Below are 18,236 nucleotides of genomic sequence, written 5' to 3'. Positions count from 1 at the left end.
CTGGCTAGTTATCACGCCAGTCACGATACATATATCCATTATTTACGATGAAAATCGGAGCGAAAGAGTACTGGAACGAGTCACATTCCTGAAGCTTTCACCCAAATGTATCGCCCAAACGAAAAATATTACATTACTCCCCACTAGCAGTGGGGTGGACAGAGCAGTGACGAGTTACCTGAAGTCGCCAATCACTCCCGTGGCCCAACTGGTGGCGAGGACACCCCGCAAGTTTAACACGCCTCTAAACACCTACCTTGACATACCAGGAGGAGAGCTACGTCATGTGTTACTTGAGGAGGAGAGGCTGGAATAAGAAATGACGCATGCGCAGTGGCGATCGATTCACGAATCTAATTGGCATTATTTTGTGGCCACCGGGATCATTACTATAATGGTAATAATTGGGATACTCACGTTATGGAAGTACCGTCCTGTTACACGACTATGTCGTTCAGAGAATCCACAAACTCAGACTAACGAACAGGAAGTGCCTGTATTAGTTAGTAATCGGCACAACAATGTACCGTCGACTTCCCAAGTTGACATCCCACTTTCCACATTTTCATCCAATTGCCCTAATTTTAATCTAGAGATAGAGTCGGACATTGATAGCTAGGGTACGGTTGGAAGATTATTGATTATTCTTAAACTATTTATAATTTATCATGTTTGAATTTTACTATGTTATGTAATACTTATATGTAAACTTTGAGTATTGACACTTGGGCCAGATTGCCCGATTCCGCAGTATGTCCAATATCAAATCTTTAGAATTCATATCCGAAATTGGACAGTATAATTTTATCACCCAGTAGACCGAATGAATCTATTTGTTATTAAATACACACACGTAGTTACTTAGGTTACATACACATTTGGTCAATTATCAATAATATAATTTGGACATCAGTCAAAAGTGCTGACAAAGTTAAACAATTTACATAAATTAAATACACATGTCACGCGAGGTCCGCGAAAATATTGACCCAATTAAAGTTTATATAAAACTAATATCTCTTGCCTAGAAGAGAATTCAATCAATATTCACTCAACGAACTTGATAGTCTTCAACGATCAACTTTATCAGTCTCTACTCAAAGTAATACCGGGTCAACACCCATAGTGTACGTCTCTACAATAAACTCTGCTACTATTATTTGGTGTTTCCATTACAACTGAACGAACATCTTCACTGAGCCAACGAAGGGGATTTGTTCACCTAGAAAGGTAATTTACTTGACTACTAGAGATGTAACTCTGTATTTAGGCTTTCAATTAAATGTCTTAACAAGTAATAAGGACACTATCCTTAAGGGATAGTTGTCCAAAGGTTTAAATATATAATAATAATAAAATATCAATAAATAACTCTCTGATTAAATGTGTACACAAGAAATCGTACAAATGAGTTAAAAGGGAGGATTTAAAACCTCAACCTACTTAGTCCCTAAATATGATTAAGTATTATTTTAGAAAAAGTGATGTTTTTTTTATTATTATTTAAAAATAGTATGCTATAACTTTAAAAAAAAATATATAAAAAAATTAAACTAATAAATAAACTCAATACAGGTTTACGATAATATTTTATACTATAAAGGAGGGAGATACTTCCCGCTGATTTCTCAAATTGTACGGGAATAACAAGGCCAGATCTGAACCTCTGGGGAAGAGCCACGTCAAAAAAAAATCAACTCTGGAACCAGGTGTAACTCCAACCAGGTATTAACTTAAAAAATTCTTCTTAAGAAAACATATCCAAAAAACAAAATCAAAACTTTCTTCCCTCGACTTCTGCTTGACTCCCAGAGGTAGGCTAAAAAACATTTGTTTTAGAGTTCTTTCTTACTCTTGATACAGAGTAGGGAAAAAACACAAGGTTTATAAACCTTAAAAGGTTTTATAAAGAATACTTATGAAGTGTGGAAGCAAAAAAACTTAATGGTTTTGTAAATTATGTGAAATTTGTATGGTTTGACAGTATTTTAAGTAAAATGGATTAATTATATCGACAATTTTAACGAAAAGCATGATATGGATAATAATATATTTTATAATATAATGAACGGTATACGACAGAATATTTTTATCGATACTCTTAATAGATAATAAAGTGTTTTAAAGATAGATAATTATGTTTTTTAAGGCCGGGAAGTAAAATTAAAATACATATGATTTTATATCAATAACACTTTCGATTTAGATGTTAAATATTCTTAATAAAATGATGGGAAACATTTCAGATAAATATATCGAATCAAATGAAAAATGACAATACTATAGGATCTCAAAACTGGCTGATGGTTTTTATATTTTCATTTTATTGATAATTGGATAAACTTACCGGCTCCGAGTGGTTATAAACCAACAGGACACTTGAAAAAAAAAAAACCAAACCATAACTTCCTGCAACTTCTTCTTAAAAAAAAACTTTAATATTCAAAATAAAAAACCTTTTAGGCCTTCTCTGGCCCTATCTCTAAACCCAAGTGCTCTACCGAACGTCGAAGCAGAAGTGGGTAATCAATCAGCACTTGTTTTGAGTTAGCTAAACTATGATTGCAAATATGGACGCTTGGTCGTCCAACCGTTAACTTAAAATTTAAGAATTAAGAAAATCATTAAGAGGATTTGAGTCTAAAAATTTTATTTAAAAATGTTTAAGGATTATTGAAGTGACGGACTCGTTACAAACTCGGTAAAAATATGATTTAAATAACTTGACGCCAGCCTCGGCCAATCCATTCAAATGAGAAGAAGCGGGAGCATTAAAATTCCAAGAAATGTCTAATTTTTGTGCGGTATTTTGAGCAAGTTCTATCAATTGGTTATTAGCACCCTTAAAATTAGTGCCCTGATCACTAACAATATGATTGCACCTGTCCCTTAAAAGCTGCTAAGAAAAACTAAACTAAGAGCAGGTGTGGCCTCCAGATGAATAGCCTTAGCAGCAGTACAAACGAATAAATAGACATAACCCATAAAGGTTTTCGCTCCTCTATGTTTGCTTATCAAAAGCAAAAATGGACCAGCGAAATCAATGCAAACTGATGATGGCTTTTAACTGAGAAATGCGGGACGAGGGTAAATCGGCCTTATACGGATTATAGGACTTGGGTTTAGAACGAAAACATGTAACACATCTTGACAAGCATTTATAAATTGCTGCTTTAGGGGATGAGATCCAATATTGTTGAAGTAACAAGTATTGCAAGGTTTTTAAACCAGGATGAAAATGTGAGCTGTAAACTGATTATATTATCAATTCTGTAAGTCTGTGGTTTTTCTGTAAAAGGATAGGATTTTAATATCATAACTAAAAGAAGATCTTTTAAGGCGACCCCCAACTCTAAGTTAATTATCTGGATCACAAATGGTGCTAATTTACGAAAAGGTTTAGGCAGTAACTGATTTTGATCAATCTTGAGGAAAATATTAGAAAAAACATCCAGATGAACATATCGAATAATCGGTATAAGTGAAGAATTTATTCGTGTGGAGTATGGATTCTGTTTTCGTTAAGTCTTTGTCTAGACCTAGAGTTTTTTATAACCTTAATACATAAGCTAAAATTCTTTGAATTTTAGGCAACAAAGAAGACCATCGGTGGAGTAAATTCAATAGAAAATTGTCATTAGTAACTGTAATTGTAAGAACAACTTCTTTTTCTCTTTTTGATTTTCTCCATTGATAAATCAGAATAAAATTCAGTTGTAGGTTGACAAGCCCAAGTGGTTCTAGGCAGAAAAAGAAAAGGCGGGCCTGACCACCACATAGAAGTATTTAGAAGCTAAAGCAGACTTTGACCACGACTTGCATAATCGGTAGTATTCTGTGAAGACACCATATGATGCCAACTAGTACTAGGGACAGTTTCTTGTCTGTGACTCACCCTGTTAGCTATAAAAGTTTTCCATCGACTTGGTGATAAAGACAACCAAGCCAAAGTTATCATCGAATCTGACCATGCATAAACAGCGTCAAACATTATTAAGCCGTCATAGCTCTTTTGAATAAAATTAATTAAGTTAGCCAGAAGAACTGCTGCCAGAAGCTCCAAACGAGCAATAGACTGAGTCTTTAATGAAGCAACCTTGCACTTAGCGCCAACCAAAAAGGTTTTGATATTACCCGTGGTTTCTTCAATTCGAAAGTACACAACACTGGCATAACCTAGTTGAGAGGCGTTACAAAACCTATGTAACTCGATGCGAGATATATCTTCCGAGCCCAAATAACGAGCAATTTTAATATCAGCGAGATTTGGTAACTCAGTTTTAAATGTCCAAATTTCGGTAATCTCGTCGAATAATATTTCATCCCAAGGGACCTTAAGCTCCCACAATCTTTGTAGCAGACGTTTTGCAAGCAGAAGACAGGGTAAAACAAATCCGAGAGGATCAAAAATCCTACTTATTTCAGACAAAATGTGTCTCTTGGTACAAGAGCGATCAAAAGGGACAAATAGGAAAATATATCTGATGTAGGATCCCATTTTAATCCCAAAAGTTTGATGAATAAAAGTTCGTCCGTATCAAAACTATAAGATGAGTTCTGACAATCAAAAGCAGAAATATGGGTAATTAGATCAGGGTGATTACTAGCCCATTTTTCAAGTTCAAAACCTCCTCTTTTCATAACTGCGATTAATTCAGATTGAACAGTCAAAGCTGAGTTTATATCATTAGCCCCCAGTAAACCACCTTTCATATAAAATTGAGTTCTTAATGCTTTAGCTACATGAGGAAAATTATGTTCTTCCGAAGCTGCGAGTTTATACAAGCTATGTAGTGCCAAATATGGTGAACAGATATACCATATGTCACAGTGCGTAAATGATACTCCTGAAGAGATTCAGAAAGGGAGAAACGCCATAAAATACGTTGATAATTCCAATAGTCGGAAATCACATTAATTTGCCTGTACATTTGCTTAATGTTTCAAACAAAGACATAGGCATAAAATCGAAATCTAAGTAACAGACCAGCAATGTTTTTCTGAAGCTTTGGACCTACAAGTAAGGTGTCATTTAGAGATACACCGTTTATGTTACGCAAACTTGCATCAAAGACTACTCTTATTTTAGATACAATCTCGTATTCTGAAATTTGTTCCTTAAATATAGCATGATGGGCTATATAATAGGCCGAAGGAGAATGGTTATGCTCTGTAGGAATGAGAGACATGTGACCCTTATCTAAATAATCTTGCATAAAATCACAATAATGTGTTCGTTATTTCGGAATTTTTCTAAACCGATTTTTAAGCATCGATAGGCTTGAGAATAAGTATCAAGAAATTTAGGTTTTTCTTGAAGAAAAGGTAACGGGACAAAAAATCGACCTGTAGAATCTCTGACAGTTAAAGATTTATATATTTCTTCACATTTTTTATCTTCAGGGGAAAAAGGTAATGATTTGGAAATCTCCTCAAGCTCCCAAAATTTTCTTAATTGCATGTCGATGTTTGTTTCAAGAGACATATGACAAATAATAAGAGTATTCGTAGAAGAATCATTAGGGAGGCAATTTATTTTACCTTGAAGAATGTATCCAAAACAGTTCCTAATGCCACTGGTTGATTTGGATTTCCAAAAATTCTACCCGATTCTAAAATAAACGGAGTGAGTTCTGCACCAATTAACAAGTCTATAGGACCAGGTATGTGGAACTTGGGATCTGCTAATTTTATGGTTTGAAGATGTGTCAACTCAGAAGGATTAATTTGGAATTTTGGCTGATTTGAACATACTTTAGGAAGAACAATAGCTTCAAATGAAAATGTTGGATCGATCAGTCCACAAGGTTTCATTGTGCACTGCACTATACCACTGTTTGCAGCCAATGATATTTCATTGAGACCTTCAACAGCAATCTAAAAATTTCTTTTTGAAAGTCCAAGACGTTAAACACAAGATTCAGAAATAAAATTCGCCATAGAACCGGTATCAAGTAGAATGCGGTTTGTGGTAAAGTTACCTCGAATATCCTTTATTGCAGCTTCACAGGTTGACAATAAAAGAGTTGATTGAGGAAGTGATAATGTGCTTGTAATACAGTCAGAATTGATGTAAGTATTTACAAGGGTATTGGTAAAAAAAGAACTAATAACCGGGTTGCAACCAACTAACGGCTCCAAGGAGGGATTGGAATAATTAACCTGAACGTTTGAATTCTGCTCAGAAGCTGTATGGTTCGATTTTTTATCAAAGTGCAATGTAGTATGATGTGGAAATTTGCAAACACGACATTTATGTGATGATCCACAATTCATCATAGAGTGCGGCGAAACTAAACAATTAACGCAAAGTTTATGTTGCTTAGCAATAGAAAACCTCTCTTGAGGGGATTTAGAAAGAAATATTCCACACTTATATAAGTCATGAGGCGAAGAACATAAAATGCACTCAGACTGCTCCACTATATTTGGGCTGGATTCCACCAGAAAACTAGATAAGGGTTTTCTATTGTTAAACTGTTTTATTGGACTCTTTGGATTATATGAATTAGATGAAGAAGCAGTATACTGAACAGACTCCAGTGCGATGCATTGCCTATCTAAAAACGACATTAATTGCCTATAAGTTGGCAATTCCTGACTAAGGCTATATTTCAGTTCTAAATCGGTTCTGATTTTTGAATCTAATTTATTAAGGAACATGTTAAATAGCAAAAAATCATAATGATCTACAGGCAGCTTCATTACTCTGAGAGCAGCCACATTTTCCGAAAAGATACTTAAAAGTTTTCTTAGTTCAAAAGAATTTGCCTTTGAAATCGGGGAAGCATTAAAAATTTCATTGTAATAACGACTAGCTAAGATACGTTTATTTTATATAATATATAATTAATATATAATAATTTGACAACTAAAGATAAAAATAACAAACTAAAATAGTATTTTCGTGTGTTACGTCTCTGGAGTATATCAGCATTTTTGTAGGAGCGCGGTTTAATAAAATCCCCTACCCACTCTTACAAAAAAAGGCTAAATATTAGTATGTTGGCTTTTTTATTGGGGTTTTATTTGTCGTCAAATTCAATTTCATTCCTTTTTTGTGTCTTATTATCGAGTACTTAGTTAAATACCTGGAGGTATTGACAGGTTTATAAATCAATACCTGGCGCCTTTAAAAAATATTTATTGGTTGGTGGATTTCTTTTTGAACCTCTGAAAAGAAGAAGCAATTTCTATAACAGAAAACTTCTCCTGAAGATTAATAGTTCTCAATAAATTTAATTTTTATTAACCGGAGAATATTTTAATAAATCGAATTTAAGTAAAATATTGAGTTCTATCCTAATAATTACGGTTAAAGTTTTTTTATAACGTAACAAGACCCAAATTAGAACCCTATACCTTAAATACCCAACAAGGGTATTTCTTTACAATTTTGGCACAGGAATTTGTGGCCATATTTATGAATTGGACAGATGATATTCTTTTTACACTCTTGTGGTATTTTCTTTGGTCTTCATATTTTGTCCGTAACCTCATATATCCTTTTCGTTATTGCCCTTCTTCTCGACTTAAACAATACTGAGAGTATTCTATCACATCGAGTAGCTTTGTTATTTATCTGCAGTTTGATTTCCCTTCCAACCGCTTCTATCGTTGGCGGTTTTGGTTTCTTTTTTTTTATTTTTTGCTTCTTCCAATTGTTCATATTATGTGCATTCTACATAATTATTGTGAAAGTTTTCGGCCTGCAATTTTTCAAAATATGTTTTCTTTAATTACTTTATTGTTGCTTGGTATTTCGCAGTTTTTATTTCTAAGCAGATTGGTTTTTGATTTATATCCTTGTTACATTTATTCACTAATTTATATGCATTTCGTGTTTTTTCTTCAAGTTTCTCAATTTTTAATTCTCAAAGTTTATTTTCATGTCCATTAATTGTTTGTTTATGATTTTCAATTTTATTTATTTCTTGTCCGAGTAGTCAAAGGCAACATTTCAAACAAACGACATGAAGTTTATAAAATTTCTTTTACATAGGCCAAACCAATTGTATAATCAAAAATCAGCTTTATGCACATTCCATTTTTGTTCACAATTTGGATTTAATTTCTGCTCTAGGTCAACAATATTTTCATATAAGAAGCAAAGTTGATTTTTAAAACTCTAGAGCCGTAGCCCCATTCATTTCACCCCCAACCAAAAATGATTCGAGAAGCCACAAAGATTTAAAAAAAGCCGAATTCTCTCAATAAAAAAAACAGCACAAGGTTGCTTCAATATGGACACCTCTCGTATATAAAACATCCTACCAATCCAAGTCTCGTTATCAGGAATCTTCGCCTCGACCCTCACCCAGTCATCATCGACGGTATAAACGAACCGTCCGTCGTCCCCAGTCGAGAACGAGCTCTAAAAGCTCTGGAGACTAAGACCTCAGAAGCCCTGATAAAGACCTCATACAGGATATTTGTTTGTAGCTTTGTGTAGTAAAAATCGATGCAGATTAATTAAGTTTTTGTTTAATTTAAGACAAAAAATCTCTTTAGCTTTTTTTAAATAAACATCTTAAAGCGCATTTTTCATTTCTTTAATACAGTCCTCTCTCAAGTTCAGTTGCAAAAAACTCAGCTTTTGTCCTGACCATAGGCCCAGAAAGTGGAATATGGTTCACTGAAGCATAGCGCGATCTAAATCTTCGTGCTGAGGTTTCCACAACTTCTTCCTGCTACCGCCCTCCATCTCCGCTTTAAGCCACTTTTTTCTGTCCTTCCATATCGTAACTACACTTGACTGTTGATTGTTGACACACTAAGATACAACTCAAACTGGAAATGAAAAGTCGTCAATAGATGGCAACATCTGTGTGATAACAGTTAGATACGCTGCCCGAACAATAAACGTAAGTCACTTAATTCTCTGATAAGAAAGAGTAGAATGGGTGGCCGTATTCCTTAAGCGCAAAACAAAATAACCGCTGGACAATGATCTTGCCACTCGTGACTCAAGTAGTCTGAACTTTAAACACAATAACACATTTGTCATCAACTATTGAACGCTAAAAAGTTATCGCTATAAAGAGAGAACGATATCGGTATAGAGAAAGAATTAATACATTGTTCTTATGATGAACCAACCAACGTTTACTATTTTCATCGTTATAGAGGAATTATCGTTATATAGGGAATCGTTATAGAGAGAGACTACTGTAAATTGTCTAGTAGACTATTGTCAAAACTTATCAGTTATTTTGTTTAGTTACGGTCAATATTTAAGGACCCTAAGCTAGCGGGGACAAATGAGCGGAATCCAATTTAACCTACGTAATATTTTTTCGCCAATTTTTCACTAATTTATTACCACCTTAATAATTTTTCACCACCAAACCAACCTTAAGAGAAGCGATTCTGCTAGCTTAAGGTTCAAGCTAGCAGAATTCGAAAAGAAGAACTTTTTGCCTGTGGCATTTTTTTTTGCAAATTTTTCAATATTTTATTACCACCTTAATAATTTTCCACCACCAAACCACCCTTAAGGGGGGCGATTTTGCTGGCTTACGGTTAAAACTAGTAGAATTCCAAAAAAAATATTTATGATATACCACAATGCTCTGCTAGTAATTTTTCAACCGTTAACTACCAATTATGGAAAGTAAATAATTGTGTTAGATTAAAATTTAATGGGAAAAATTCTTTTTTTTTTTCAAATTCACTTTTCTCTACTTATATCTGAAGTAAAAAAGTGTTTTTTAAATGTTTAGTATACTTTAACCACCCTGATAATCTTGCATCCCTAAACCAATCTTATTTGGACAAGTTAATGCTAGCTTAATATTTGAGCGCCAGCGAGATTAGGAAAAAATATTTTGAAATAACACAGTGGTATGCTAGGTTTTAACTAATTTATTACCACCCTAGTAATTATTCACCCCTCAACTGCCTCTTATGGAAAGCCAATAATTCTGTAAGGTTAAAATTTAAGATGAAAAAATATTCTTTTACAGTTTCGCTCTCCTCTACTTATAACTGAAATAAAAAAAGCGTTCTGTTAAGTTTAGACTAAACTTTTCACCATGATAATTTTTCACCCCTAAACCTAAATCTTATTTGGAAATGTTCCTGCTAGCTTAATATTCGTGCCAGCGAAATTAATAAAAATTATTTTTGAAATACCACAGTGTTCTGCTAGGTTTTGACGAATTTATTACCACCCTAGTAGTTTTTCACCCTCTACTAACCCATGTGGAAAGTCAACAATTCTTAGGTTCAAATTCAAGGTGATGAAAAATGATGATTTACCACCCTAATAATTTTCCACTACTAAAACCATTTTTTCTCTAAATGTTCCCGCTAGACAAATATTTGAGCCAGCAGAATTAAAAAAAATATTTCTGAAGTACCACAGTATTTTGATAGGTGAATTTTTCACTTTTTAACTACTCCTTGTGGGAAGTCAATATTAAGCTATTAAGCGGAAGCTTAAATATTAAGCTAGCTAATTCAATAAAAATTTCTTGGAAATTTTGAAATACCACATGATTCTGCCCGATTTTTACTTTTCGCCTATTGCGCTATTACTAGAATAACATTTGCCAAAGTTCGTGCAGAATTTGAAAAAAGGTTGTATTATTGTTTACAAAACAACGAAACCATGTTTAAACATTTACTTAATTGACATTTTTAACAAATTTGTAGTTAAACCAAAACGTCATTAAATTTTACATTTAAGCTAAAGTTTCACAATTATTGCTTCACCCTGTATAATTATTATTTATACCATTTGATAGCATTTTTTTATAGTCTTTTCAATGATGTATCACAAGTATGGTGTTGCAATTTAAACCTTTTTGGTTGTGGTAGGTGGGGCCTAGGGGGATGATGGGGGTGAGTTCTCTTTCATGTCATTTTAGTTCCCTCTTACTATCCTGGAAAGAGTTTCACGCATTTTTTAATATCTTCTTTTGTTCGTGAGATATAGCCCATTGTGCAGTCACACTATTATCCTAATACGCTGATCAGCTTAAGTCACTAACTTCCTAATGTCCTAATCAGCTTAAGATGGAATACTGGTAGTTCTGTTATAACATTGTGAAGTCACACTCAACTTCTAATACGGTGATTGGCTTGGGTCACTAATTGCCTTATATGGTCACGAGTAGTTCGGTGATGACACATAAATACAGCGGAACGAGAGATAATAATTTGGTGTGATTTAATTATGACCATTGTGAACGAGTTTGATTTAATTTAATAAAATAGCTATATTTACGTAAATACGTGTTTAGACTATTTTAATAGACGATACTATTTTAATAGACGATATCAGAAGTGTGTTAAAGAACCTACGGTAGAATTTAGTGAACTGTTTTTAATGTTAAGTGATTGAAAGTGTCCAAAATGCCGAAAAGGAAAAAGTCCAAGCGAAATAGTAGTTCCAGTAGTGAAACAACAACTATTTCGTCCACCGATTCTTCGCTGAGAAGGGAGTCAAGGTATACGAAAACGAAAAGAGCACGTAAGTCAAGAAAAAGATCTGAACATTCAAAAATAAATAGAACCTATACGCCTTCGCCTTTGCCTCAAATTAAAGAAAATGCCACCTAAATAAATTCACCATCTGCATCTTATAATTGTACGAATAGAAACATTGAATCCGTCAGTTTTATTCCTGAATTTGATCCACTAAGTGGAGAAATAGATCAATGGATTGAAATAATAGAGCACAATGCTAAGACGTATAGTTGGTCTGATAACTACATTATATTTCAAGCGATTTCTAAGCTTAGAGGTACCGCTAAAACATGGTACGCTAGTTTTATTGAAAATGAAGTTGCATGGTCTCAATTTTCTTGGGCAGAATGGAGATCTGTGTTAGAAAATACTTTTCAAAGTACACGAAATACTTATGATCTTTTTATGGACGTAGCCCATCATAAACCAACAAAGGGTTCTTCATTATATGAATTTTATTTTGAACATTTAGCAAAAATTAATAAACTTAAAGTAAATTTTTCCGAGTCAGATAAGATTTCTTTAATAATTGGTGCTATTGGAGACGAACATATTAAATCTGCTATTGAAGTTGCTCAAATCAAAGATGTCAATTTATTGGCAGTTTATTTAAGAAATAAGCTTTATCACAAAAGTCCAGAAAAATTGCCTGATTTAACAAATCCAATTGTTTTTTCCAAATCAAAATTTGTACATAATAACAAATTTACAAGTTTGTTAATAACATATTTAACAAGAATAAACCTTGTATGTGCTGTGGAATTCAGGGTCATTTATAAAAAGATTGTCATCACAGAAACCAAATATATGCAGGTTTTGTAAAATTAAAGGTCATATTGAACAATACTGTTTTAAAAAGAACAAAGAATGTCAAGAGACAAAAGTAAATAAAACGAACAAAAATTTAGAAAAAAATAAATCTGTTAAACAAATAGTTTGATTCTTCCGAAAATAAATTTAATAAAATTATTTTCCTAAATGGGCACAGCCATACTGCATTCATTGATTTTGGCAGCGATTGTTCGCTAATTTCAAAAGAATTGGCAGATAAGTTTAAATTAGAAATAAAATCATTAACTAAAGATGTAAAACTTTCTGGATTTTTGGGAAATTCAGTTGAATATTATGTATTTGCTAAAATAAAAATCGATTTTGTAGAATTAAATAATATGTTGTATGTCATGGATAAAGATTGGGTTAATGACATTCTAATAGGAAGAAATTTTACAGAAGATGTAAATATTATGTATTATAGGATAGATAATAGTTTAACATTTAAATATAAGAAAGACTTAGATAAAGAAATAAGTACAGGAAATATATCTAAACACGAGAAAATGATGTTGAAAAATATTTTGCTAAATCACGAGGACTGTTTTTATACAAATTTGAAAGCTCTAAAAAAATCGCATTCTGTTGTTATGAGAATCGATATTACAAGTTCAGATGTAGTTAAGTTTTGTCCCTACAGAACACCTGCAGCTGACAAAGAAGTTTTACAAAAAACAATATAAGAATTATTGGATTCAAATATTATTCAAAAGAGTAATTCATCGTTCGCAAGCCCTTCTTTTTTTATTGATAAAGGAGATGATCAAAAACGTCTGCTGGTAAATTATAGGCATGTAAATAAAATTTCAAAAAAGATACCTCCAACAATGCCGATAATTGAAGAGATAATTGACAGCTTATATAATTATAAATATTTTACGTCCTTGGACTTGGCAGCAGGATATCATCAAATTCCTATGGCAGATAACTCAATCAAATACACAACATTCGTTACGAGTCAATGACATGAATATTTACGCTGTCCCTTTGGGTTATCTAATGCACCGACTGTATTTCAAGAAATGATGAACAAAATATTTGAACCGTTTAAACAAAACAGTATTACTCCGTATTTGGATGATATCTTAATTCCCTCAAAAAGTATTGAGGAAGGCATGGAACTATTAAATAAAGTATTGCAAGTATTAGAAGATTATGGTCTTACTGTAAAGATGTCAAAATCAAAATTTTTAATGACAAAAATTACCTACTTGGGATATGAAATTTCATTTAATAAAATTTCACCAAGTAAACATAAGAATGAGTCAGTAAAAAAATTTCCTTTGCCCAATAATCAGCATAAATTAAAATAATCAGCATCAATTAAGGCAATTTCTTGGATTGATATCATTTCTCCGAAAGTTCATACCAAATTTTGCAAGACCCACTGCAAAATTGACGCAGTTACTAAAAAAAGATGTAAATTGGACATGGAGAGAAGAAGAAACAAAAATTGTTAAAGAAATGAAGAAAGTTATAGTCTCAGAACCAATTTTAACAATAGTCAATCCGAAACATGACATAATAGTTTACACGGATGCAAGTAGAGAAGAATTTGGAGGCATAATAACACAAATTGTTGATGGTCGTGAAAAGTCAATTGCCTATTTTAGAAACAAACCACAAAAGAAGAAAAGAAAATCATTCTTTTGAACTAAAGCTTTTGGCTATTGTCAAAACCTTAGAAAGGTATAGATATTATTTAGCAGGAAGATCTTTTACTGTAATAACAGGCTGCAATTCCGTTAAAAATGCATTAGTAAAACAAACAATAATCCCAAGAATAGCAAAATGGGTTTTGTGTTTACAAGATTTTTGCTTCGAAATAAAACATAAATCAGGAGTACAACTACAACATGTAGATGCCTTAAGTAGGAACTTTAAAAGAACTGAAGCAGAGGAAAATCTTGAAATTAAAGTGATGCTCATCAAAGAAGACGACTATCTAAGAGAAGCACAGGATACAGATACGGAAATAAAAAAAATTAAAGATATTCTTTTGTCAGGAGATCAGGTAAATCATAAAGATACTTTCAAGAAATATGATTTAAGAGGAAACAAAGTTTATAAAATAACGGAATATGGTAGAAGATGGTATGTGCCTAAAAATTGGCAAATTGTCAAAATGAATCATGACAATATTGGACATTTTGCGTTGGATAAAACAATTGAAAGAATAAAAGAACGGTATTGGTTTCCACGAATGCGAAGATTTATTAAGAAATACATTGCGGCTTGTCTTGCCTGTTTATACCATAAACAACCGGGAGGAAAAAAGCCTGACTATCTACATTCTATTCCAAAATATGCTAGACCGTTTCATACACTCCATGCCGATCATTTAGGGCCATTTGTGTTAACGAAATCTCAAAATAAATACGTCTTGGTTTTGATTGATGCCTTTTCTAAATTTGTGTTTGTTGAAGCTGTCCCAGATACATCAAGTAAACATGTTATTTGTGCTTTAGAAGAAATTTTTAAAATATTTGGTAACACCAAACGAATGATATCAGATGCAGGATCAGCTTTTGTTTTAAAAGAATTTTTGAATTATATGGCAGAGAGAGGAATTAGAGTGTTTACAACTGCAGTAGGAATGGCTAGAGGCAACGGCCAAGTAGAAAGGGCAAATAAAATATTACTGGATACCATGGTTACAATGGGTGCAAAATTTGAGTCCAATATGTGGGATAAGAATTTAAAAAACATTCAACAAGGAATAAACGGGACAAAACACCGAATAACTAAATCTTCTCCCAGTGAAGTGTTTTTCGGGTACAAATTAAGAGTTGATGGAGACAAATACATAGATGATAATGATATGGACATTAACGATTAAAAGAAAATAGAATCAAACAGAATAACGAATTTAATAAAAAAAGATGCTCTCCAGTGAAATATGCTGTTGGTGATCTGGTATTGACAAAAGTTACAAGTTTTCCAGCAAGCAATGAAAGTAAGAAGCTTTTAGAAAAGTATAGAGGGCCATTCAGGATTGTTGAGGTTCTACCAAATGATAGATATCGTGTAAAAGAAGATGTACATTCATCAAGAACAAGGCGTCCCTATGAAGAAGTTGTTGGTGGAGAACACATCAAGAGATTTAAGATTCAAAGATCTTAAAATTATTCAGGTTAGTTACATGATAGTGTAGTCATTTTTTAGAATGACATAAAGATATTCTATTGTTTAAAAGGAATTTGTTTGGATAGCTGGAACTATTTAAAAAAATATGTTTTAATTGTCGTTCTGAAAAATGACAAATAAATGTTATAGTGTTCTGAATTGATATTCAGTTCGTCATTCTGAAAAATGACAAATAAATATTCTAATGTTCTGAATGGATTTTCAGTTCGTCATTCTGAAAAATGACAAATAAATGTTCTAATGTTCTGAATGGATTTTCAGTTTGTCATTCTGAAAAATGACAAATAAATGTTCTAATGTTCTGAATGGATTTTCAGTTCGTCATTCTGAAAAATGACAAATAAATGTTTTAATGTTCTGAATGGATATTCAGTTCACCATTCTGCAAAATGACACCCAAATATTTTAATGTCTTGAATGAGTTTGTTTGAAACAAATTTATTCACATTGTCATTCTGAAAAATAAGAGTCATATGTTTTAATGTTTAAAAATGAGCTTGTATGGATAGTTGTAGCTATCTGAAACGAATTGATTTAGACTATGGATATGTTCTGAATGGATATTCAGTTCACCATTCTGCAAAATGACACCCAAATATTTTAATGTCTTGAATGAGTTTGTTTGAATAGCCGTAGCTATTTGAAACAAATTTATTCACATTGTCATTCTGAAAAATAAGAGTCATATGTTTTAATGTTTAAAAATGAGCTTGTATGGATAGTTGTAGCTATCTGAAACGAATTGATTTAGACTATGTCATTCTGCAGAATGATGGAGCCTTTCTATAAATTGGCATTCTTAATAATAAAGAACATATTATTTTTTTTTTAATAGGTGTTGTACGATCGAGGACGATTGTGACGTCAGGATGGTCGAATGCAGTCACACTATTATCCTAATACGCTAACTTAAGTCACTAACTTCCTAATGTCCTAATCAGCTTAAGATGGAATACTGGTAGTTCTGTTATGACATTGTGAAGTCACACTCAACTTCTAATACGGTGATTGGCTTGGGTCACTAATTACCTTATATGGTCACGAGTAGTTCGGTGATGACACATAAATACAGCGGAACGAGAGATAATAATTTGGTGTGATTTAATTATGACCATTGTGAACAAGTTTGATTTAATTTAATAAAATAGCTATATTTACGTAAATACGTGTTTTAACTATTTTAATAGACGATACTATTTTAATAGACGATAATTGTAAGTTTTAAAATTGACACACTGTATAATACTTTCAAATTAAAAAACAATGGAATTCATTTAGTTACAAAATTCAAAATTTTATTAATTTAATACTCCCTCTTAAAACAAATAAATATATTGAAGATATCATTGACGCAATATCCACACCATATTAAAATACTGATCGCCAAAATGAAAAAACTAAGAAAAAAGTGGCAAACTTATACACATCCTGAAAAAAAAAACTTAACTAAATACAGCTACTAACTTGCTTAAAAGGGAAATAGATGAATACAAAGTACAAAATCTATAACTTTTTTAAACGATCCCTATTTGGAAGCTTTCCAAAATCATTAATTATCTAACGATAACATCGTCAACTCTCGCCGCTGACTCAAAGCTGCTCTGCACGCACGTATTCTCACCGTTAGCTTCCACTTCCATCGATGTGCGCTGAAGATATAAAACAACGCCGACATCCGTCGCAACAGAGAAACGAGTTCCCTCAGAGTACTGATCTGGTAAAAAATCCTCCCGGCTTTTGTGTATTGATCAAAATTCAGCCGTCCTATGAGTCCTATCAGAGAATTATTCTGAGAAGAACTTCACCGAGTCCTTGGATATTGACCGAAGGCGAAAGCATCCCACTCGTGACCAAGTTTTGATTAGTCACTTTCCGTTTCTTGCCGAATTGAGTAATGATCGGTTCGGCACCTCTAATCTAGAATAAGTAGTGATGATTCTTTCTTAATAATGTATGAGTACTGACCACCATATCGTTCTTTTTTAATTTTCCTAACACTGCCTGTAATATATTTAAGTCAAAAATTAAAAAAAAAATAATATTAAAAAGCTCCAGAGGTTAATTTAATAGCAGTAAAGGTCTCTAAAAAATTAACTAAAGAAGTCTTTTAGCTAATTTTGTACATATTTAAGTATATGCGAAAGTTAGGTTAGGTTGAGTAGACACTACAATAAAGAGCAGATACAACAAATAGTCGAAAAACAGGTAAATAACAAAAACGTAAACGTTGAAACAACTTCTAATACAAATGAAATTCTTACAACAGAATTCTACGGAGATCTTTATAAAATCCAATGAGAGATACAGATCACACCCAAATATATAGAAAGAAGAAGGGAAGTGGCTAACCAGGGTTTAAAAAACATACCGGAGATTACCAAGGATGAAAAAAAACATGCACTAAACTATATGGAAAATAAGAAAGCGGCTAGAGAAGATGGTATAGTAGAGGAGGCTATTAAAATTAAAGGAGAAGTATAAGAGCCAGTATGGTAGGGTTAAAGCAAGGGATGTATTCCCCGTTAAATTTTATGTAAGGATGTTATAATTTTCCATGTATAAATAACGGCAATCTATCACTGCATGGAAGAAGAATTAAGGCAGAAAGAACTTACCGTTCGATTTCCCACTTCACAGATAACCAGGCAGCACTTATTGTACTCAATTCTGTAGAGGTCAATTCTACGCTAATATGGAATTGTGTCGGTGCCCTAAAAATCTAGAGGACTATTACAAGGTTACGGTAGCCTTGGTACCGGGAACGAGGATCACAAGGGCAATTAAAA

The 18,236-nt window shown here is 32.8% G+C and overlaps 1 protein-coding gene across 1 annotated transcript; it reads right to left on the bottom strand.

The window, feature by feature from the left end:
* Nucleotides 1-3,793: 3,793 nt before the first annotated feature.
* On the bottom strand, nt 3,794-4,498 carry LOC140433826 (uncharacterized). Its single transcript, XM_072521801.1, has one exon. The coding sequence runs from the start codon at nt 4,496-4,498 to the stop codon at nt 3,794-3,796; it is 705 nt and encodes a 234-aa protein (XP_072377902.1).
* Nucleotides 4,499-18,236: the final 13,738 nt, after the last annotated feature.

This window comes from Diabrotica undecimpunctata, chromosome 2 (assembly GCF_040954645.1).
Source record: "Diabrotica undecimpunctata isolate CICGRU chromosome 2, icDiaUnde3, whole genome shotgun sequence".
Lineage (NCBI taxonomy): Eukaryota > Metazoa > Arthropoda > Insecta > Coleoptera > Chrysomelidae > Diabrotica > Diabrotica undecimpunctata.
Note: the sequence above shows the minus strand (reverse complement) of the source record. Positions and strands in the feature narration are given on the sequence as shown.